This window comes from Schistocerca cancellata, chromosome 11 (genome assembly GCF_023864275.1).
Source record: "Schistocerca cancellata isolate TAMUIC-IGC-003103 chromosome 11, iqSchCanc2.1, whole genome shotgun sequence".
NCBI classification, from domain to species: domain Eukaryota; kingdom Metazoa; phylum Arthropoda; class Insecta; order Orthoptera; family Acrididae; genus Schistocerca; species Schistocerca cancellata.
The window spans coordinates 18,295,281-18,320,238 of record NC_064636.1 but is presented as its reverse complement, the minus strand read 5'-3'; the positions used below and the strand labels follow the sequence as shown (position 1 = coordinate 18,320,238).

The window sequence follows — 24,958 nt, the reverse complement described above, 5'->3', positions numbered from 1 at the left end:
TCAGATTGAAACCGTCTTGTGGACTGACAATGAGGTGTAGTGTGCTGGTCAGTCTGGATGTGGTTTTATAGACAGTGTGCGACATCTGACTAGGTGAATGCCAGGCCGGTACCCACGTCCTGCCTCAGCTGCACAATTTTTCGGAAACATTTTGAAAATTTTTTCACACTTTGACTCAGGATAACAAATTCACGTAGGCACATGGGGTACATCATTTCCAGATACAGATTAACATGACAACATTGTGAAGGTATGTGATAAGGCCAGAAAAAAGATGATGATTTGTTGACATCGACAGAACATTTAAGTGAAAGCTACTTTGGCTCTTAACAATTCTAAGGATCAGAATATTTGAGTAGCAATAAAAATTGTTTTGGTAGCATGTAGCACACAATCAAAATCACTACTAAAATAGCCAATTGCCATAACTGTTTCCTTGCACTGACAGTCGGTGGTCTTGCCAGCTCGCAACCAAATAATTTTTGCCAGTCTAACCTAGACCTTGAGTTACATTATAGATAACTTTGTCACCGCAGTACTACTTTTTCCAGACTGTCAGCCTTGCGTCACAACACATTTGTCAAGTTGTACTGTGTGGGACTGGTTTGACAAGAAACTGAAATTAATGCAGCAGCATTTGACGAATATAAAAATGTCATTTTAGTACTGGAATGTGCCAGCATTCGTGACGAATGGTTTGCAGGCGAATGATTAAGATTAAATGAGAATCATTATCAATGACTGTGCTGTAAAATTGGGTATTTTCTGAACGGGATGTAGATATATTTGTACATTTCGTGTAAGTGTAAACTGTGGTAGAGAGCTGTCAGTGGAGTCGGAATTGCAGTGACTTTACCCACCTCCCCAGCCTCAACCGACAGACGCCGAGCCAGCTGCAGGAGCAGACGACGCACCGCCCTGCGCCCACCTCCGCGTCGGGAGGGTCGTCGACGGGCCGGTGGCGACGTGTGTACAACACGGAGCTGGCGAAAAAAGTGCGACAGCAGCTGATGCCGATATCTGCCCGCAAGTTTCCGGTCCGACGGCGTGCAGCTGTGGGCGCTGCCGGCAACTCCGACTCCCACCGCTACGCCTGCTTGTACTGCGAGAGCCGGTGAGTGGCCGGGCCGCTAGTCGACTCGTGCATTCTGTTCGTCTCACTTGGGATACCTAGGTATTGTATGCATCTGGAGGTAGTCAAAACTGCCCCCTGAACCTAGGAATTTTGCTGTAAGGAGGCTGTGATTGCAGGTTTTTTGTTTGATTTATTACATCCATTTATCTTTGTAAGTGTATTGCACTGAACATATGAGGTGTGATCAAAATATAATGGAAATTTTTTAATTTTGTGGGCTTTATACATCCGATTTACAAACTTTTTCCATCTTGAATGAGATTTTCACTCTGCAGCGGAGTGTGCACTGATATGAAACTTCCTGGCAGGTTAAAACTGTGTACTAGACCAAGACTCGAACTCGGGGCCTTTGCCTTTGCCTTTGCATTTTCGCAGGAGAGCTTCTGTTAAGTTTTGAAGGTAGGAGACGAGGTACTGGCAGAAGTAAAGCTGAGAGTACGGGGCGTGAGTTGTGCTTGGGTAGCTCAGTTGGTAGAGCACTTGCCTGCGAAAGGCAAAGGTCCCGAGTTCGAGTCTCGGTCCAGCACACAGTTTTAATCTACCAGGAAGTTTTTTCCATCTTGTTGCTTCACATGGTCCTGATGTATGTTTACGTTTTCAGCTATTTCAAACATTTAGTGTAAAGTTGACAGCCAGAAAGATTATACATGTTTTCAAGTGCCAGGCAAGTTTGTAATTTAAAAAAAGACAGATCAAAGAATGTGCATTGAATTTTGCTTGAAAAATAGAATAAAACACAGCACTGCATTCGAAATATTGACTGTGGCTTTTGGCGAATCTGCTTCGAGTAAGGTGAGAGTTTGCGAGTGGTATAAACTTTTCAAAGATGGTCGAGAAGATGTTGAAGACAAAGACCGCACTAGTATGAGAGTATGTGGAAGAAGTAATGAAAATGTTTGTGGAAAATTGGCTGATCACCGTGAGGACAGTTACCGATGATGTCGGCATATTCTTTGTCTTGTGCCGAGCAATTTTTTTCAATATTATGGGCACAATACATGTAGCAGCAAAATTTGTTCTGAAATTGTTGAATTTTGACCATAAACGGTGTCATGTAGACATCGTTTGTGTATTACGGACTGAAGTTGACAGTGCTCCATAACTTCTAATGGAGGGTATAACAAGCGACAAAACGTGGGTATACGGGTATGACATTGAAACCGAGGCCCACTCCTCCCTGTAGGAACTTCCCCAAGGGCCAGAACCGTAAAAAATTCAACAAGTTCGACCACATATGCAGGTTCTTCTCACTGTTTTCTTCCATTACAGCGGGATAGTGCATCACAGTTTCTTACATCATTGTCATACCGTCAATAAGAAAGTTAAATGCCATTCGCATGAAGCGATCCAAAGAAAATGGCAGAGTTGTGGTAAAACTGCTCGTGGAAATGTAATAATGATAATTCTCCTGCTCCTGCTCAAAAATTGTTTGTGATTTCTTTCTGCAAAAAAAAGAAAAATTAACAAGTTCGACCACATACGCAGGTTCTTCTCACTGTTTTCTTCCACTACAGTGGGATAGTGCATAATAGTTTCTTGCATCATTGTCATACCGTCAGTAAGAAAGTTAAATGCCATTCGTGTGAAGCGATCCAAAGAAAATGGCAGAGTTGTGGTAAAAGTGCTTATGGAAATGTAATAACGATAATTCTCCTGCTCACACCTCAAAAATTGTTCGCGATTTCTTTTTGACAAAAAAAAAAAAAAAAAAAAAAAAGGCCACTATGTCACCTGAGCCACCCTATTTGCTGGACACGGTTCCTCGTGACTTCTTTCTACTCTCGAGGCTACAGAGAACTGTCATAATTTGGCCAGCATTGATGAGATAAAACAGAATCGCTGAAGCAGCTCAACGTGATTACTAACAGTGGGTTCCAGAACTGCTTCTGAGATTGGAAAAAGTGCTGGCACAAGTGTATTGTATCTGAGAGGGGTTTGTTTGAATGGGTCAAAGTTGATAATGAATAAATAAAAATTCCTGAAGGTGAAAAAAAATTCGCGTTACTTTTTTATCATGTCTGCATGGTAGTGCATATGTTAACAGTATGGGCTGGGTGTTTTGTTTAAAACTCACATTTTAAATTCGTTTCACAGTATGCGCTGTTTACAACTGTGATACACACTTTACTCGTTGAGCTTAAGCTAGAATTGAGCAGTACTCTGTTCTATTGTGGGTTATTTTCCATCAGTGTCGGTTGTACATTGTCAGTGATATACGACAGTACGAACATATTCACCGGTGGGTTATCGGTCGATGAGCACGTCATTTGTAGTTTCGCCGAATGCAGTGGAAGAATGGTGCGACAGTGCCGTGCCGAGCCGTTCCCGCAGCGACGGCAATCACGTCGCACTGTGTTTGTTTCAGTCGGAGACTTGTCGCATTTATCTTTGTTATTTGTTGTAAGTGTTGGCACAGAAACAAAGGTAAATTGTGGGAATTCCTTTGTAGCTGGTTCTGTGGTTGGTGGAAGGATTGGGACTGTGTGGGGATATGGCGCGGGAGATCAGTTTGCGGACTAGGTCTGCAGGTAGTACCTGTCTGTGAAGGCCTTTTGTGATCCCATCGGCGTACTGGGTGATGGAGTTCTCATCACTGCAGGTAAGCTCTGCCTGGGTGGCTAGGCTGTGTGGGAGGGATTAGGTAATGGTGTGAAAGGAGGGGGGTAAAAATTTGGAAGAGAAATTAAAGTTTAACTACAGCAAAAGATATGTTTTGCCGTGGTTTAAGTGGCGATATTTAGGTGGTTTTATATGTTCAGTGATTTGATAAGAACCGGGTGAAACTGCCTTGAAGGTGTCCATTTGGAAATAGGATGTAGCAAAGACACTGATGTAGTATGGCTTGGAACAACAGTGGTGCTGGTTGACCAGTAGGGAATGATCGTAGAGAGAGATAAACAAGAATCGACGATCAGTGAGAAGGCTGAAGACAAGTTCTGTGCAGAAATAAAACAGCATTTTGTTATAGATCAGGATTGGTAAGTGTTTGAATGCAAATTAGAGTGAACAGGTTATTCCATTTTTTGTGTAGCCCTATTCGATATCTGTTTAGAGACAGTAGGTGACATGTAAAGAAATTCAAAGAATTGTAGACAGGGGCCATTGGGCGGTGCCGAACTGTGTATAACAACACTTCAGTTGTTGTGGTGAAGAAAGGTGTAGAGAGAGAGAGAGAGAGAGAGAGAGAGAGAGAGAGAGAGAGAGAGAGAGAGAGGGATTGTGTGAATAGTCATCAGTGGATGAATTTAGTTTGAATGAATTGTGGTATCACAGAATGTTAGACCAGGCAACATGGAGGAGATGTTATGGAAGTTCCACAGCACGTAATATTTACTGCCACCATACTTTACTTAGCATCACTCTAACACAAAGTTGCCAGAAGAGTCAGGAAAATATCCTGCTTTCCTCCATGGAGGAAAATGTTGTTTCCCTTTGGGTTTAAACGTGCTGGTATGAGATTTTATTCAAGTAGTGGATGAAACTTTTGGTAGGGCTATGTTGAGTAGGACGGATGTTCATGTCGGTGATATTTTGATTTTGAGCCCAAACAGGGAAGACCATTATAATTAATCTTCGTTGATCCATTATGGATTGCGGGACGACGGCTGGCATGAACTTCTTGGTGCAATAATTTACCAACAGCCGTATGATATGTAGAAGTTTATTTTATGAACTTCTATGTACTACCAGTTTTGGCATACATTGGTGCCATCTTCGGGCCCCACTTGTCACAGTCGTAAAATCGCCTCAGTCTGTGTCGCCCGGCCACCGAGAGCTGTTGCACGACGATTGATTCACGGATCCAGTTATACGTCTCCTTCCGCATATAGCGATTTTACGACTGTGACGAGTGGGGCCTGAAGATGGCATCTATCTAATACCGAAATTGGTAGCACATAGAAGTTCATAAAATAAAATAAACTTCTACAAATCGTACGGCTGTTGGTGAATTATTGCATCAAGAAAAACCATTATAATTTGTCGAATGAAGTACTGTCTGCTTTGGACGAGGGATGACAAAGGCAGAATCAGTAAAATCAGAATTTCTCAAGAAGGCAGTGAAGCTTTTGGGAAGTGTCAGTAGTGAACTATGGATAGCACCAGATCCTGAGAAGTTGCAGGCTGTAGGAAAAATTAGCAGCACGTACAAACCGAAAGCAATATTGGGCTTGTTTGGTTTTTATCACAAGTTTATGAGTAGCTGTTGTTCAGTGATTAGCATCTAATACAGCTATTGATAGAGGTGTGTACTGAGTGGTGTGGGCAAGTGTTTAGAAGGTCAAAGGAGGAACTGCGCTGTGGCAGCATACTATACCGTCCAGATTTTTGTACAACATTTTGTATTGCTACAGATTTGTGTGTTTACAGACTGGGGATGGAAGTGTTTCAGAATATACTGACACCAGAGAGGTTGTAGAGCATCAGACAACTGCTTTTGGTAGTCAGACGTTGCCAGCATCAGACAGGAATTCGTGTGTCTAAATTGGGAGCCCTTCCTGTGTTGTGGGGTTTCCAAAAATTTGAACACTACTTGTTAGGAACAAAACTATAGTATTCACAGATCACAGGGCACCAAGCTTTCTGTGAAAATGCTTGCCAGACTGGGATTCTAATCCCGGATCTCACATTTACCGCGCAGTTGCATCGAGCACCGCACCGTCCGGGCGAGCATTCACTCGATCGATTTGCCTCGACGGGCAGTGAATCCGCCACCTTCGGTGTGGACGTGCAATTAATTTCGACCTCCAGTGGGAATCTGAAAGCAGCGAACACGGAGGACGTGTACGGTGCTGTGGATAGGCGGTGCTAGGTGGGAGTTCGTGTCGGGCAGGGTGCGTGCCGAGACAGTCCGCACGGGAGATCCTCAGTTTGAGTCCCAGTCTGGCACACATTCTCACTCTAATTCTGCGTAAAGTCCCGGTGCACCTGATGTCAGTAGATCCTGCACTTTTATTTCCTTTCTCTCCCTTACATCTCCAATTTATGTAACACAGTAGTAGGTTCACTAGATGGGTACTGTATCTGCAACAATTTGAAATGGAGGTGTGTTATATAGAAGGTGAAGAGAATATCATAGCGGAGGCTATGTCTCGGATGCAAAGAGTGATTGGGTGTGCTGGAGACTGAGTTCTTCACAAAAGTGAGATAAAAACACAGTACTTTGGACAGGTTAAAGATAAGAACACGAGCAAACTGCTGATCCTAACTTGGATTTGTTTGAACGTTATTTGAACTCTGTTCATTATGCGAAGGCCAAAGTCTGCTATAAACTGTACTAGTGTGTTCCTTTTTAGGATGAAGGATAGTGGAATGCTTCCTGGACGAGTGTACAAAAAATTGATCGGCTTACTGCATGATAGTTTGTGGACATTTTGGGCCTCACAACTTTACTACCAAGCTGTGAGAAAGTGTTACATTTAACAATTAGTGGAGAAGAGTTATAAAGGAGTTAACCCCGTTCGATAAGTGCCAGAAAGTGCGGACAATTTCCACACTGATACGAGGTTTTGAAACAAAGTGTCCTAACTACTGGACCTAAGAAACTAAGGGTGGTATATTTTTGTGGCCCTTTGCTGGTGTAGTTACATTTTTGTTGTCTTAGACATATTTTCAAAATTTATCAAACCCTATCTGTTCAAGAGGGTGAACATGTGGATTCTAGTTGATAGATTGTAAAACTATTATATATCCATTTGGGTAAGCCTGCTGGACAGTGAACTCTAATTTGTGTCTTGAACTGTGCAGGCATGTCAAATTTTGGCTCATTTCCTACACGGAGAGCTGAGGGGAGAGTTCTATGGGAGCTGTCAAGTGGAGCTCCTGTCATAAATAATATTTCGTAGGCTGTCTATCTTCCTACATATCGGACAGGCAAAAAGAATGTATGTAATCGGGCCACAAGGTTTGCTCCGAGTGAGGACTGAATGAGGAAAAGGGCAAGAGAAAGAAAGAAACAGCATGACAGTGTGTTGAAACCTACTGTATTTCAAATCAGAGACATTGTTTTAAATAAGGCCGAGGAGTGGTCAAAGAAAATATACTCCGAAAAGAAGGAAATTTTAGGTTGTATTTGATTGGTTGTTTGAAGTAGCACAGAAACCCTATTAAAACATGTATTTGCTGGCATATCCAAAATCCTTGATGCAGTGAAAAAAATGGAGGGAGGATGACGTGTGTCTCAATGTGGAAGTTGGTGTAAACAAGGTGAAAGAAAAAAATGTTTTTAGGAAGTGTCTTAGAGAGAGGAGGTAATGTTACGGTAAATACCTGTGCATTATATAAGAGTATTACGCAGCTGGGAGGACCACCTACATAGTGCTGGAGTGTATATTTTTTGTACATTTATGTATATAAATTAGTGTGTAGTTGTGTAATAGGTGTAATTACTTTTATCAGTAGATTATAAGATGATTTTGTTAATAGTATTGTGATAATCGTTAACTTTTAAACATTGATTTTGCTATCTTTTCGAAGTTGATAAAGTTTGAAATAGTTCATAACAATACCAGAGAAGGAAAGTTGCTACTCACCATATAGTGGAGATGCTGAGTTGCGATAGGAACAACAAAAAGATTCACACAATTATAGCTTTCGGCCATCGAGGCCTTTGTCAGCAGTAGACACACACACACACACACACACACACACACACACACACAACTTGCACACAAGTCTGCAGTATCTGAGACTGCAGATGTGTGTGCAAGTGTGTGTGTGTGTGTGTGTGTGTGTGTGTGTGTGTGTGTGTGTGTGTGTGTGTGTGAGTGTAGGGGGGGGGGGGGGGGGGGCGCAAAATAATTTTGTTTTCGAAATGAAAATATTCTGTTTATCGATCTGTGCACAGTACCAATGTATTTCAAAAAGCCACACACGGAAAAGGGATTTTACGGATTGTGTATTGTGTTCTGCTGATCGCAGAGATAAGGCGCGAAGTGTTTCGGATAGCCCTCGGCCTAGTGCCCATTTGTATACCTGTCGAAAAAATGGGCATTGTGATGTAATGCAACTTACAGAGGTATGTGTGATATTTCAGTCACCTTGGACCTGTCACTCTCTCGATGAACATTACCGGTCATAAATTTTTCAAATAAACGATTGCCTTTCTCGATCATCCTTGTGGGTCAGCTATTACCTGCCATAGGCGTGTATGAACTACTACTTCTTGTGGACTTTGTTTCTCTGGTAGGGTAGTGCTGTAAGAAAGTATTAACTGTAATGAACTACTAAATGAATTCGACTCCTCCGTAAAAACTCTTCTGTATTTGACCCCTTCAACTCGGCAATAGACAGACAGCAAATCTAGTAGCACACACAGAGCTTTACAAATCATCTTCGGCCTAACATATACGTTGTCTGACTCTCAGGTCGTACACCAAAATTAATTGTGTCTGATTGGGTCCGACATTTGTTTGGGGCTCCCATTGATATTTTCAGTGGCCCTCTTACTCGTACTCCAGGACACTGCCATGTCTTTGCCCCAAAGCATAAATGGGTCCCAACAGCAATCTACTCTCCTACCTCACGTCACAGCTTGCCGCGGACCTTTGCTTTTACTGCTTGTACGGTGTACCGTATCTTCCTTTGTCGTCGGCGTTGTCGTTGTTACCGTGAGACTCCGTTATACCAAGAGGAAAGGCGCGTCGATCTTAGAGCATGAGATATGATGACCTTAAGCCACTGACAACACACAACGGTCACGGTAGCACCTGATTCCAGAATAGCTGCGGTAGTTAGGATCTACGAACTATCCCCTCTTGACCAGGTCCCCAAAACTTAACTCGTAACGAGATCCCTTCAAAGCAAATTGTCATAACGATCGTCTATAAAGGCTTCGTACAACGAGAAGAAATGTTACAGTTTATGGAATAATAACAGATATGACCAAACTGTCTTGTCTCTTCTGCTTTATTTAACATAACTTCGTTCACAGTTTCATTTCGCATTCACCACTCATTCACCGAAACCCTTTGATGAACAGTTTTGGTTGCTTAACACCAACAGTCAATGATAATGATAAATCTTTTCTCCTTTTTATAAATTGAAGCACACTCTCCGCGATATAATTTAAAAAAAAAAAAAAAGGTCTCAATACCGCGTCCCGCGTGAGATGCGAATAGACTTATACCGGAATTGACCGCCCTGTAGGTGTACACAGTTTTAATGACCACACTTCGCTATCCGCTATTTCGCGTAAGTGAATGTTCATTTGTTAGTCTGATTATACACTGTAGCTATTTAAAATTTGCCCCTATATTTTTCACTTCCCCCCCCTAAGAGTAAATGGAAAAAAAAGACGCCGTATCATCGGCTTAGTCGTTATAAAGCAAAACACCTTAATATGCCCAATTTTACCTCTTCTTATAGGATCGGCTACCTTACTCATTACTTTACTACATATTATTCCCAATAACACTAAACAGGTATCGTTGTTATATTTTAATTGTATTCAAAAGCATGTTATTATTATGACCGACCAAATCGTAACAAACCGCGCGGCGTGCGTTTTTAACGATAACTTTACGCTATTCAAGTTCCTTTACAGCTATCTTGACTCGTAATGTTACAACGGCATCTGGATGAACCACAGATCGGAACACACAAACTGAAAGCTTCCCACTTACATACTACTTAATAAGTTATTAAATGTCAAAATCATCTTTAGTTGTCCTTAAAGCTCATAGTGGAACAGGGTCTTCCTAAAAACACCACATTACACTACAGAGTACTGTAGCTATATTGCAGTACAGAGTCAAAATTTAAACATCACACACTTCCTCCGGCCCAGACAAAGTGAGCAAATCGAAGGTTCTTTTGCATTAGGTGTGGTCTAGGGTGGACCTTAGGTGGATTATAAAAGCACCATTTGTTCATTGGTGTTTGCTGAAAAATCACTGAAAAACCGTTGTTTACAGTTACGAAAAGTACCGGTTTTGGTGATGACCACTTCTGCAATTTCTGTGCTTGGTAACTTGTCAAAATTTTTACTGTGTGTTTTTAAGGTGATGACTTTTTAGAACACTTTCTTCAGTAGCATTATCAATTACGGAGATAAAGAGTGTCAAAGTTACTTAAACATGTAAAATATGTACGTAAATCTGGTCTGAGGCATAAATGTAGTTTTAACAGACTTAGTGAACGTTTGTGAACGTGTGGCAAAGGTTCCTGGTCCTCGCAAGGGTTCTGAGGTCTACGTTTTTTGTTGCCATTATTTTCACCACTAAAATTTGACACGCTATCTCTGTATAATGGGCACTTCATACCTATATGATTTGTCTCGACATGGAAATTATTTGACGGTACCATCTAGTGGCATAAGCAGCCGACAGAAAATAGTTTTGTCATAGGAGCTTCTTCGATTCTACTTGCAAATCGTATATTGTATTTTTTGCTGCACTGTAGAGGCAGTGCAAAAATGTTGCGTATTTTTATTGAGTAATGGAAAGTGCACTTGAAGATAATTTTGTATTCAATTCATATTGTGCATACTTATTTGTTGTTTTTATGTGTGTTGAATTATACAAATAAACTGTCAAAACTTATTGACCTACAGAATTCTTTTCATAACAGTAGCACACCATGCTGCAACAGGGACAATAAGGGAATCAGTTGAAAAATGCTGTGACAGGCAAATATGCTCCTTTTTAAGAGACTCTGACAGAAAAGTGGAGAGTCAGCTGACTCGAGCCTCATTCTGTCTTCTCCAAGAAAAATTCTGGCATGTGAGTAGCAGTAAGCCAGTGATGGTGGAAGAGAGGCAAGACAGTGCCAGCGAGAGAGAAAGAGAGAGGAAACAGTGATAATGGGGAGAGAAAATGGCAGTGAAAGAGAAAGGGAGCTGGATAAAGATAGACGTAGTGGGAACAAAGGAGAGAGGAGACAGTGGAAATGAGAGAAGATGGTGGAGACAATACATAGGCTCGGAGAGGTCTGGACCCCCAGACTGGCAAACTGTAACACGAAAAAAATTTGCCCTTTTTTTCCCCCCCTCCCCTAATGTTACAAGTTTCCGGTCTAGGGGTCAACACTACGAGCAAACTACCCCGAGGACACACGGAGAGAAATAATGGTAGTTGAAGAGAAAGATGGCAGACTGTGAGTGAGAAAGAAAGGTCTGGGCACGAGAGAGAAAAAGATTGGGATGAAGACGGTGGCAGAGGGACAATGGAAGTGGCAGAGAAGAATGAGTCAGTAGTAACGAAGAGTGGGGGAAAGGGAGGACGACAGAGACAGTGGAAGTGACAGACAGCAGAAAGTGCGAGTGGGAAAGTGGGAAAGAGAGAGAGAGACATACGAAGTGGCAGTGAGAGGGAGACGCTGAGTATGAGTGCTTCTCTACAGAGGGAACTGGGTAAAGGAGTTAAGAATGTTCCATTGTAAAAGAGTATGAATATTTTTGCATGCCAAAATGTTTTGGGAGGAAGGCGGAATGTAGATTAAGACAGCTGGTCCCCCACTTTCCTTCAGAATCTTTTAAAGAGGAAAATATTTGGCTTTATTGTGCCCTGACAGGAGCATTTTTGAGCTGGTAACATAATACTTTAGGTTTTCCATTTTTTTCTGCGAACTGGACGATCCCCACACAGATAATTGGAAGCATATTGTAATTTTTAAAAAAAATTAAGGCACTTGCTGTGCATCATTACGGCAGTAAGCTGAGACTGTATAAGAAAAAATTTCACATTCTTCGATAGAATTTTAAGTTGTTTGTCTGATTGGTATGATGTTATACATGTTATAAATCAATTCGAAGCAGTAGCATAGGAACTGTAGTCTAATAAATATGTTAAGTAGTAATTAAATGGTGCCGGTTGTTTTACGTTCCATGTATTCTGAACTGAAATTTTTGTACTGACACTATTTCTTATGTTTCGCAGGAATGATAAATTTGTCAGCTGTGTGCAAATGGAATAAATAAATAAGAAGTAACAGAGTTCACTGCATGTGTCTTAAAGGTTCGACCAGCAGCTCAATCACCAGGCGCACATGATACAGGTGCACAAGGACGAGATGATCTCCACCAAGCCGAAGCGCGTGAAGCCCGAGAAGGACCCAGGCGACGCGTCTGCCGGTGAAGACTCCGACCACAGTGAGTGCGTCTCTTGTGGTTTACCGAGCGAGGTGGCGCAGTGGTCAGCACACTGGAATAGCATTCGACAGTTCAATCCCGCGTCCGGCCGTCCCGATTTAGGTTTTCCGTGATTTCCCTAAATCGCTCCAGGCAAGTGCCGGGACGGTTCCATTGAAAGGGCACGGCCGACTTCCTTCCCCGTCCTTCCCTAATCCGAGCATGTGCTCCATCTCTAATGACCTTGTTGTCGATGGGATGTTAAACACCAATATCCTCCTCCTCTTGTGGTTTGTCTCAGTTTTCGTTTTTTGCTCCTGTCGTCAACCCTGAAGGTCTGTTCGATACGACTGTCTTTTCCTTTCGCCGTTCTCTGTTATCTTCTTAGTTTCGGCATATAACTCGTGATGTGCACTTTCTATTCCTTCCCTCTGTCCTCTTTTCGGCCACAGTTTCTGGCAATGGCTCCTGTCCGAATACGTACTCTGTAATTCTCTCCTATTTGCTGTATTCTGTATACACACATTTTCTTGTTTACTCTCTGCAAGTGTTTTCATTCCTTACTTTGTAATCCCACCTGGCGAACAGTCTCTTGTAGCATTGAATTTGAGAGGAATATAATATTTTCATTTCTGTGCTTCCCGCTGTCCACGGTTCACGACTGAATGCTGTTGTTCTCCGTTCCTAGCTTTCCGAAAGTGACGTCTCAGGTTTTCTTGATGTGGTCGATTAATGGTGTGCTTCTGCATATTCTGCCAGTTTTTCATTTGCGTTTTACACACAACATATTGACGTTGCACCGAGGTCTCATCTTCGGCGACTGCATATTGTCATTTGTGTGTGCTCGTTGCCTGGACTCGAAACAGGTAGAGTACTATTCTTATCGTCGTCCCGATGTTTGTGACCTAGTTTGACTGCTGACACCTTCTGTGCTCTTTGTTACTTTCTTCCGAGCCCACTCTGATTTCTGTGTAAAGCATATTCTCTCAATTTATTTGCACCAGTTGACATGCTGCCTCGCGAGATAGTAATAAATTCGGTGCTAGACACTGAGATTTGTCAAAATTGAAAGCTCTGTTGAGATCTTGTCAGCTTTCGTATCCAGCAGAGCTGGGAAAAGCTGAGAGAAGGTTCCTGTTTTGTGGACTACCAGTGCAAGATTGTGAAAACAAAAGAACATCAAAGGACACAGTAGACATCGGAAGTCGAACTCACGACCGGCTATAAGTAGCAGTGTGGGATCGACAGTAGCTGAACAGTGGTTAGAGTACCGGCGGTGAATACACATAACACAACTCCCAGTCATAGAGTACCGGCGGTGAATACACATAACACAACTCCCAGTCATTGAAATAGTGTGTGTAAAATGAAAACAACATTTTGGTTGAACGTCAGGTAGGACACCATTATTTAGCTCTTCAGGAAATGCATTTTTGTCTTGATATATTTTTGGATGTTAGCAGGTGTTACTTTTTATAGAAAGGTGCTATTTGTTGTGCAAGCCTTGCTACAGTGTCTTTCCTGCTAGTTTATTAATTCGATTACCGTGGTTCCAAAATTGTCCACCTCTTCAAGATTCTCCTGTCAAAGTTCAACATTCACCCCACTGTTAACTTAGTTCTGTTTTTGTTCATGTGCATATTGTAACCATTATAGTATTGAATTTATTTTGTGTCTGTAACAAACAACACCCAAATTGAGATAACCTTTTACTTCCCTCATTGCCTCTTCCCTCCTCCAATGGAAAATATTTTATTCCATTCCATATTATCAAATACGTTTCCGAGTCTATAAATGAAATGTTCAGACCTTTTATGTTCAAAATTTGCCTTCTGTTGTTAATTGCCATGTTAAAATTACTTGAAGTGTGTCCCTACTTCTCCTGTTAGCAAAATTGCTCTTGTCCAAGTCCTTTCCATTCTTCCTTCAATTGTATTCTTCAGTAAAGTGCTCATGAGAGAGTTTATTATCTATGCAATGCTAGATCGATCTGTGTGTTCTTTCTTTCTTCAGAATTGCAATAACTATATTCGGTTTTAGAGACTGCTTAACCCTTTTAGTGCCAGACGTTTTCTCAAAAGATCATGTTAAAAGTGCCATGTGATTTTACAGTAAAATGCAGACCTCTGCCATACTTGCAATAAAATCTTAACTAATGCATAAAGGAATGTAATTTTTTTTTAATTTTTAGGGAATGCTGCTGCCTACAGTAATATGTGCAAGACACATTGTCAAAGAACATATTTTCAGAGAAAAAAATTATTTTCATGATGGGGTTTATCGAAAAAAATTAAAACTTTGATTTCAGTTTACTCTGAGACCCATCAAATGACGATATACTCAAAAATTTCAGGTATATATAGAATCTCTGTAGTTTCCTTAACAAAAACACCGTAAAGGAATACAAAATTTTTTTATTTCACTAAGGAAAAAATCGAAAAGAACATAACATTACAAAAAAAATTGTTTTGCTCTGAACGTGTTCTCAGTTCTTCAGTCATAAATCACTGACAAATGTGAGGTTGCAGTTATGACAACTACTTGCACACATGCTGACCAACACATGAAGGATGCAGTCCTTTCTTGCAACACACACACACTGTTCGTGAACGCCGCTTCTTATCCTTCGTAGAACAAACACTACAGTAGCGTTCCTTTCTCCCTGGAAGAGTCTCTACACCATACACTGTTGGAGCAGGCATATTTATATCTATTGCACTTGTGGTTGCAGTCCTTGCCTGAAACCACTGTTTAGAAAGTTTGCAAATGATTATGCTGTTAAACTTTAGCCGTGTCAGTGGTTTGTCGCTGGGGTTTAGGCTTTCCTTATACAAAACATATGCATTCAGCAACATCCTGGCAATTATGCTGAACACTACCTTCTTCCACATCTTGACAGTCCTCCTCTCATCTAAATAGCAGTATGCCATCATATCAGATGAGTCAATGCCACCCATATACTTATTATAATCAAAAATAACATCCGGTTTCTTGACCGACTGTCTATTGCGAATTGTCTTTTCTGATGATGTAGCAGAGGATGATGTACTCACAAGGTGGACTGGATTTCTCTGTGATTTCTTCTGTCTGAAGCCACAGAGAAGTATAACAGATTTCTTGAAAAACTTTAGCTGACCTACAGCATAATTTGACAGAAGACCACGTGGCAGGAATTTTCTGTTTCTTCTAATTGTTCCTGTTAGATAAGTGCCAACTGAATACAGCTTTTCTGCTAGAGGAATAGATGTAAAAAAGTTATCGCAAAACACATGGTAACCTTTTTGCATGTAGCTCCCAAGAGCTAGTAGTTTCATGACAACTACATATCCCAGGCCATTCTCTTTTATTTCATTTTTGTCATCATCACTTTTTGCACCACGGTATGCATAAAACCCCAGGCAGTAATTTACGACTGAATCACACAGCATCCAAAATTTGACTCCCCATCTGTGATGATGTTTATTGGGAAGGTACTGGATTAGCTGTGAGTGCGCCTTTGTCCCAACAAGGCTTTCATCGACACTCAGTTGCTGGTGTGGAGTGTAGTAGCGACGGAAAGCATTGTTGGCAATATCCACCAACACTTGAAACTTAGCTGTTGGATCATATAATGGGTGACCAGGAGGGTGAAGTTTCGAATTGTCTACAAAATGGAAAAACCGCAGCAACAACTGAAACCTGTTGCGTGAAAACATTTGTGAAAACCACGGTGTCAACAGGTTTGCATCAGTTGACCAATAACTAAAAATCGTCGGTTTTTTTATCAGTCCCATATTCAAAATTACTGCTATAAAAGCCCTCATTTCTGCTACAGTTGTTGGTTGCCACTGTTTGATTCTCGAATTTGGCGATAAATGCGTAGACTGAATCACCTGGCGAGCGTATCTGTTAGTCTCTGCCACCATAATCGTAAAAAGCTGCAGTGAGAAGAACAAATTGAAAAAATCAATTGGTGTGGCGTTTGTTGGTATATGTTTAGGGCCTGGTACTTCTGCATACACAAAACTTGGAGGAGGTGGATTATCTGATGCCTCATCCATTACTTCAACAAAAGTATTTGCACTGCAATTTAGTTGCGTTTGGTTGTCGCCGTCGTCGTCATTTGCTGACGCACAATCGTCACTTGAAGAAGAAAACGACGAGTCCTCTTCTCCACCCGACATCTCATAATCCGATTCACTTTCTGCAAATCCTGCAAATTCATCTTCACTTCCACTACTTATCATATTATTGTCTAAATCACTTGTATCGAACCGCAACTTCTTACTCGACGACGCCATGCTGCCGCGAAATAGTCGGTAAACAAACACCACCAGAGAAGTTTATTTTACTCGAAATATCGTACTGACAATCGAAAAGAAGATCGATATGCTGTGCCTTCGACCTTCCTTCTGCTTCTTGGCTAGGAAATACTAACAACTTTGCCTTCAAGCGCGGAAAAAATGAATGAGAAGGGCATCACGATCAGATCGTTACTGGCATTTTTCGCCGAAAATCTGGATCACGATCAGATCGTATTTGGCACTAAAAGGGTTAACTGTAGTATCACATACCTGACACGTAGAAACACCCAGGTTATTAATTTCATTGCACAATGGTCTCAATATTTAATGCTGTAGGAAATGGTGAGGGCAGTTTCCTCATCCTCCACCTGTTATGCCTACATGCGGTATATAAAAATATTCTAATTTCATCCATATTGTTTTGCATTTTCTTGTGTTTCTTTGTCCTGGTGACTAGTAATTTGCATAGAATTTAGGTAGTCCATCCTCGTGATGAAACAGTGTTTCTATTTTCATCTGTCTTCTTGTACCTCTTCATTTAAGAGGCATTAGTCCTAATTTTGCTCTTATTTTTGTATTTTGCTTTTGATATCAGCTCACATTTCCAATTTTGCTCTTATTTTTGTATTTTGCTTTTGATATCAGCTCACATTTCCAGCCACATATCTGAGAAACTTCATTTCTGGTTCCTTAGTGTAACATTATTTTATTTTATTTATTTATTTATTTATTTTTGCCTAAGTTTCACTTCCCTACATTACAACTGAGTGAAAGTGTTTTGCAGAATTTTATTTATTTTTCTTTGCCCATTTTCCCCTCAGATTTGGTTTCATCTTCATTTTGTATCTAACGTACTACATATATTTTTTTAAAGATCAGTTTTAGAGCTACTTTTATTTTGTCTACCAAATGCCACCACCTTTATTTTGCTATTTGTCATTTACAGTTTATGTATTTATTTATTCATTTCTGATTCAGTTGGAAGTCTGTTTTCATTGTCATGTGACTTTGAACATCTCCAACTGCTGCAAAACACATTCGGTTCAGTGCGTCAGCTTTCTCTACAGTAGGGTCTCCAAGTCGTCATATGGTCTTGGTTTTGTTCCCCTTGGTGATACAGGTCATTTACCCTAATTGGTGTGTACCTCATTGAGATTCTGCAGTTTTATCACACTGGCATATCAGCAGATTGCTGAAGTGAGACACTGTATAAGAGATGGCACAGTTTTATTGAATGTAATCCCCAGCTACAAACAGATCTCCAGCAGGTGTACCTATTCCTAGCCCAGCATTGTAAAGAAGCCGCAACTAATATCCTACCGCAGTGTAGCCCAATACAAGTTTTTGATCAGTGTCTAATGATCTCATTATGGGAAGGATGTTAAACCCTAACCTCCTTTCACTTTTTCCTGTAAATTGAAACCCAGAAGTGGCGCAAAGTTTTGAGTAACTCTTTAAAAATATAACCCTTCAAAAAATTATAGCTTTTTTGCCATACTGTTCCACGAACTGTTAACTTACTATTTCAGTGATGTTCCACTGCTCCATCCTACGTCAACATCTACGTCTACATCTACGTGTACGTAAGTACTCCACAAACCACTGTACAGCACATGGCAGAGGGCACCTTGTACCACTGTCAATCATTATCTCTCCTGTTCCACTCGCAAACAGAGTGAGAGAACAACAACTATCTAAAAACCTCTGCACAAGCTCTAATTTATTGCATCTTATTCTCAAGGTCCTTACACAAAATATTGTCAGAAGCAGTGGAATTGTTTTGCATGCTGGTTCCCTAAACTTGCACAGTAGTGTCCACTACAAACCTGATGTGGTCATTCCGTTTCGTGTCACTTTGCAACGTTATGCATAAATATTTAACTGATGTAGTTGTGTCAGGCTGCACCCTACTAATGCTGTATTCGAACGTTACGGTTGTTTTTCGTGCTCACCCACACTAAATTACATTTTTTTTTTTTTTTTTTTGTTTACATTTAGAGCTAGGTGCCATTCATACACCAACTGGAAATTTTGTCACACCAATTAGAAATGTTTGCTGTTGTGTATTGAACCTAGAAATGATGAGATGCTTTGACTCCACTGTAGCCCTGAGTGGTTCACACCCCACAACAGGCTACAGCAGTCCATCGGCCCCACCGCCACCCCACACCAAACAGAGGGTTCTTGTGCATTTCGACCCCCAGTGGACCCTCCCGGGGATGTCTCGTACCAGACGAGTGTAACTCCAAATTTTTGCGTGGTAGAGTAATAATGGTGTATGCGTATGTGGAGACAGTATTTGTGCAGCAATTGCCGACATACTGTAACTGAGGCGGAATAAGGGGAACTGGCCCACATTCGCCGAGGCAGATGGAAACCCGCCTTAAAAACCATCCAGGAGCTGGCCCGCACATCGGACATAGACACTGATCCTCCGGGTGGATTTGTGCCGGGGACTGGCACGCCTTCCCGTTCGGGAAGCAGCACGTTAGACCGTGCAGCTAGGCGGGTGGGCTAATTTTGTCTAAGTCATGTTTGTATTCCTTCAGTCACTCGACAATGCCAACTTCTCGTAAACCACAGCATCGTCAGCACGCAGCTGTAAATTGCTCCGTACCCTGTCCGCCATTTGTCGTGCATGTGCTGATTGGCAGCTTCGTGTATCAGATTGCAATTTCACTTCAAACCAGCTTACCGTGATTTTCCTTTATGGCACTCCTGTTACTGTTAACTTACAGTTTGAGAATGAGATTTTCACTCTGCAGCGGAGTGTGCGCTGATATGAAACTTCCTGGCAGATTAAAACTGTGGACCAGACCGAGACTTGAACTCAGGACCTTTGCCTTTCGCGTGCAGGTCCCCGAGTTCGAGTCTCGGTTCGTCATACAGTTTTAATCTGCCAGGAAGTTTCGTATCAGCGCACACTCCGCTGCAGAGTGAAAATCTCATTCTGGAAACATCCCCCAGGCTGTGGCTAAGCCGTGTCTCCGCAATATCCTTTCTTTCAGGAGTTCTGCAAGGTTCGCAGGAGAGCTTCTGTAAAGTTTGGAAGGTAGGAGACGAGGTACTGGCAGAAGTAAAGCTGTGAGGACGGGGTGTGAGTTGTGCTTGGGTAGCTCAGATGGTAGAGCACTTGCCCGCAAAAGGCAAAGGTCCTGACTTCGAGTCTCGGTCCAGCACACGGTTTTAATCTGCCAGGAAGTTTCATATCAGTGCTCACAGTTGTCTTTCATTGTGTTTTACACTCCCTGATGTAGAATAGTAATAGAAATTGCAATTCAAGAAGAGGTGTAATGCTAGGACTAAGATTTGAGAGATTCATGGTTCGAAAATTAGTCTGCTGGTCCCAATTATAATTGTCAGTGGTCTTCATAACGTTTCTAACAAATTTAGAGGTGGTAGTTATGAAATTCTTTCACACCATCCTTGGCAAATTAAGTTAGAGTTGTCTCTCCGGTGAGTCGGCATGTGTGTCATTAAGTGCCAAATGAGAAATGGGTTAACGACAGATTTGTACTTAAGCTTATTACTATTTCCTTTTTATTGTGTCTATTTCACATTTTCTAACTTTGTTACAATTTGATATTAGTTAGAAATACTGAAAGAAAATTCCTTCCTCTCAGTCAGTATCAGATCTCACAGGTTTTGCTCTACCACACGTGGATTACCAAATGCTTTCACCAGCATATCATTTTACTCAAGGCACGGTAACTTATGATAAGATTGACAAGATTGCCGAATCTTATTCGAGAGTGCCAGTGTCGTGACAGGTAAAGCGTGAATCGTCTTACAAGTGTCTGTTTCGGTTACTCGTAACAGCTGAATAAAGCATGTTCACAAGCACACTTTACTGGTGGCACAACTAAATTTGGAACCACTTTGCAGGTTGGCGTGAACCGAGCCCCACCTGTTTGATGTCAGACGCACCCTGCGGAGACACGGGAGGTGACGGCAGTTTCATCTGCTCAGGTGCGTCCTTGCACGTCAGTACATATTGAAATGAATTGTAATATATCTCGTTTCCAATATAAGTGTATAGTTTTATAAATTACAATATTGTAAGTTAGTAATTCCAATAATATGGGAAGCGTGTTTCAAAAATACTCTAAAATTGCCATTTTTGCTGTAAGTAAATTGCTCAGTTCTGAGACGTGTCATGCCATGAGAACTAGATTTCATAGGTGACTCAAAGAACTTACAGTATCCCAGTGAACTGATGGTTATTCACTCAATATTTGTTATTGGTAGATTACTTTCATACTTAAAACCAACAACACAGGTTAAAGTATGACATTGGGCAATAAGCACACAAAAAGTTTTGTTTAATTATTTATTTTCCAACATCACTTGTTACAACAAGATTTTGTGAGTTATCTTTGATGCCCAATCAGCTGATTTTTTTGTCCACTTTTCTTTCTGCTTGCAACAAAGGACAGTTATCTCAGCAGCAGTGTCTTTATGATCCAAAATTCTGAACAACGGTATTATTGTGCAGTATTATTGCACTGTATCATTGAGCAGTCAAGTGAGAACTAGGATATTATTGCACAGTACTGTCACATCCCGGCTCCATTCACAGACGGCAGAGTTCTACCACACAGGAATGCAGAAGTTGAACCCATGGTATGACAGGTGTCTCAGTTCTTTTGGAGAGTATGTCGAAAAATTGTGCAAACTTTTTTGTACCTGTTTTTCATGTAACTATGTTTTTTTAAATAGGGAAAATTGCTTTTTAAATCTGCTTCCTAGAAGTTACAAACTGGGGTTGCATTAGTTTTCTAGCTGTTGGAAATTTTCATTGTCATACTTTATACAGTTCTGAATTTTGAACGATTTGTGTCAGCTAAGACTTTCACAACAGCCAAGTCAAATTTTTTTCCCCTTGCTGTAATTACAAGGTGTAAAACTTCGCTTACACCGATTTTTCCCAAACATTTGAGGCTTCAATGAAACAATTGGTTGCACATGTATCATTCAAAGTATTTTCCATTGCTGGCCACTACTTTCTCCCATCTTTTGGCCAGTGTACGAATCCCGCATCGAAAAAATTGTTCACCTTTCGAAGCAATCCACGAATCGATCCGATGTGTGTCGTCTTCGTGACATCGGAACTGTTGGTCAGCCAGGCCATGCGCCATTGATCTAAACAGGTGATGGTCAGAGGGAGCAATGTCTGGAGAATATGGCGGGTGGGGTAGGACTTCCCATTTTAATGTTTCCAAGTATGTTTTGACCTCTTTTGCAACGTGGAGTCAAGCGTTGTCGTGCTGCAAAATCACTTGATCGTGCCTCTCGCTGTATTGCGGCCGTTTGTCTTTTAATGCTCTGCTCAAACGCATTTCTGTGTTTGATAACGAGCACCTGTGATTATTTCACTCGGTTTTAACACATCATAGTACACAGTGCTGAGCTGGTCCCACAAATGTAGGGCATGGATCTTGGAGCCGTGAATATTCAGTTTGGCCATCGTCGTGGAAGTGTGGCTGGGATATCCTTATGATCTTTTGTATTTAGGGTTATTGTAATGAACCCATTTTTCGTCCCCAGTCACAATGCAATGCAGAAATCCCTTCTGTTTTTGCCTGTGAAGCAACTGTTCACAAACACACAAACGCCGTTCAACGTCTCTCGGTTTCAGCTCACACGTGACCCAAGTTGCTTCTTTCTGAATCGTGCCCACGGCCTTGAGACGTTTTGAAATGGCTTGCAGTGCCACTCCAACTAATCGTGCCAATTCTTCTCGAGTTTCACGCAAGTCTTCACTTGGCAATGTCTCCAATTCTATATCTTCAAAAACATTCTCTCTTCCACCATTGTGCTGGTCTACAACGTTTAAATCACCATTCTTGAAGCGGTGAAACCACTCGTGACACGTTCTTTCACTAATAGCGTCCTTACCATACGTATTTGAGAGTATTCTATGAGACTCAGCCGCCGTTTTCTTCGTATTGAAACATAACAGTAACACCTTCCACAAATGACGAGAATTAGGCACGTAAACTGACATTTTCAATTGAGAACAACTTTATGATGCAGACACAAATTGACAAATGTTTGACTGAGGTCCAAGCTAACTGCCAGACGTCTGCGATCGGTTTCTTTCGACTGCTTCTTACCGTTGTTGCCACCTATCGGCAAACGGCAGAAGAAAAGTTGTACACCTTGTACTATTTCTAATTTTGGAAAAATTCATTGTTGCCAACATTGCTTCATATTTATCACTTTTCTTCGTAAATAGCTAATATTACATGGCAAATAAAGGAACATTGTGCTATATAGTAGGGAACCTACACAGAAGTATTTTGATTTTTACTGTGTATGTTCATTGACATAAGTCTGACAAACTGAGCAACTCAGCCGATCTGTCGAGTGCTGTATAGATGCCTGTGGTGGAGAGTCAGTTTGTTGGTGTGTGTGGCTGGGCTGGGTGCACTGGGAAGGTTTGACAGAGAACCAGACTGGGGAGAGCTCGAGGCCAACACAGAGGAGGTGAATGCCAAGATGACGTGACAGCGGAATCTGTTACATTAAAATAATTGTGTGTATACTAAAATAGCCAGAGCTGCCTTACAGAAAACATAAAGACATTTTTGGAATTACCACATTTATACGACATCTTGTTCATAAGTTATTAAAGTTTAAATGTCTATTTATTTATAAGAAGTAATAACATAAGCATACACCTCACTGCCATGTACAACACAGCAACAAATAGGCTTCAGCACATGAGGAGTGAAAATGTCGTGCGATACACACGAAAACAAATTGTTTATAATATTTAATTGAGCTGTGATAAAACAGAATTGTGTGTATGAATACAATTATTTAGCTTCAGCATGTTAACATTGCTGTAAGGATAAACCATAGGCATTTATCTATGGGATAGGATGTAAATGTATTTAGATTTAAGAATATGTTTATTGAATTTTTATAAGTAATACAAAACAGTGTAAAGCATTAGGTTGGTGCATATATTTGTAGCATTTTTCCATATGTGTAATAAACACAACAGATATACAAAGCGGAGACTTTCAGTCATCAGTAATATATTTTCCTTTACGATTTACAACCGTCTGCCAATGCTGGAGTAACTTTTCGATTCTGCGACTGTAGCAATCGCGCGATTTTTAAAGCGAAGATCTTGTCGAGCCACGTTTGGAGAGCATTTTCACTCAGAAAGGAAGTTATTTGAATGTTGTTCAATAGAGAGCGCGAAAGGTGAAAATCGGAGAGCACGAGATCAGGTCCTTATAAGGTGTGTATGGAATGACTTCCCAACCAAACTCCTTTATAGCGTTTTTTGTCAGTCTAGCAGAATGTGGGCGGGCATTATCGTGGAGTAGCCTCACTTCGTACGGTCTTCCCAGTCATTGTTCTCAGACTACATCTGCAAGACGTATCAAGTGTTGACAGCAAATGTCAGCTGTGAAGGTTACACCTCGGGGAAACAATTTGTAGTACTCCACGCGGTCATTGCTCCACCAGATGCAAAACATGTTTTGTGGATGAGCGGAGGTCTTTGCTCTACCATTCCTTCGTTTTCCTCGTGTTAGCACGAAGACACAATTCCTCATCACCAATAATGATACAGGATAGGAATAGTCGGTGTCATTTAAGAGCCGATCGATGTCGGACGAGGGGAGATGCACGTGTGGTCGCCTGCTGACTTCTGTGATTTTGGCTCAGAGCATGCAGTACACGTACACACAATTTTTGAATCTTCTCTACCACATGAAAATGTCACACGATGATGGAATGGTCACAGTTCATCACATATGTTAGATCACAAGTACAGTGATGTGTAACATTGTGGATTAATGCATTTATATGACCTTCGTCAAAACCTGAAGATATTCCTGAACGTGTAGAGTCACTAATGTCAAAATGAGAAAACCATTTTCTTGCCGTGCTCTGTCCAGTGGTGTTATCCCCGTACTCTGTGCAAATATTTCTGATTACCTCTGCTGCTGTCGCGTTGAACTGAAACAGAAGAATATGTTGTAAATGTTCTGATTTGCCCACTTGACGTTACATTTTGTAGTGTCCACAGCTCCACTCGCTGTCTGTCAATGACAAATGATGATATGTAATCTCAGATAGCAAAAGTAACTACAAGCAAGACATGACAATTAGTAAATAAACCTTTAGCAACTGGAATACAAACAAGCAAAACAAAACTGCTACAAACTTATGCACCAACCTAATATTATCTGCTGTGAAAGTAAAACAATTAAGTGGGAAGGAGGGGGACTAACAGAAATAATTGACATTAGACATAATACTGTAGTAGACAGTATATGAAATGTAAGTGGCAGTCAGATGTAAACAAGACATATGGAAAAAAGTAAGTAAAGTTTTCAAACAATGTAAAATCCAGGATGGAATGTAACAATAGTACAATAAGGAAAGTTGCGACTCACTATATAGTGGAGATGCCGAGTCGCAGATAGTACAAAAAATAGACTGTCACAAATA

The 24,958-nt window shown here is 41.1% G+C and overlaps 1 protein-coding gene across 1 annotated transcript in view; it reads left to right on the top strand.

The window, feature by feature from the left end:
• Positions 1–24,958, top strand: part of LOC126108833 (uncharacterized) — a 255,944-nt gene that overhangs the window by 37,566 nt on the left and 193,420 nt on the right. Inside the window, exons 6-8 of the mRNA XM_049914197.1 lie at positions 869–1,114; positions 12,088–12,221; positions 20,369–20,452. Coding sequence (XP_049770154.1) covers positions 869–1,114; positions 12,088–12,221; positions 20,369–20,452 — 464 coding nt within the window. The remainder of the gene's footprint in view (positions 1–868; positions 1,115–12,087; positions 12,222–20,368; positions 20,453–24,958) is intronic.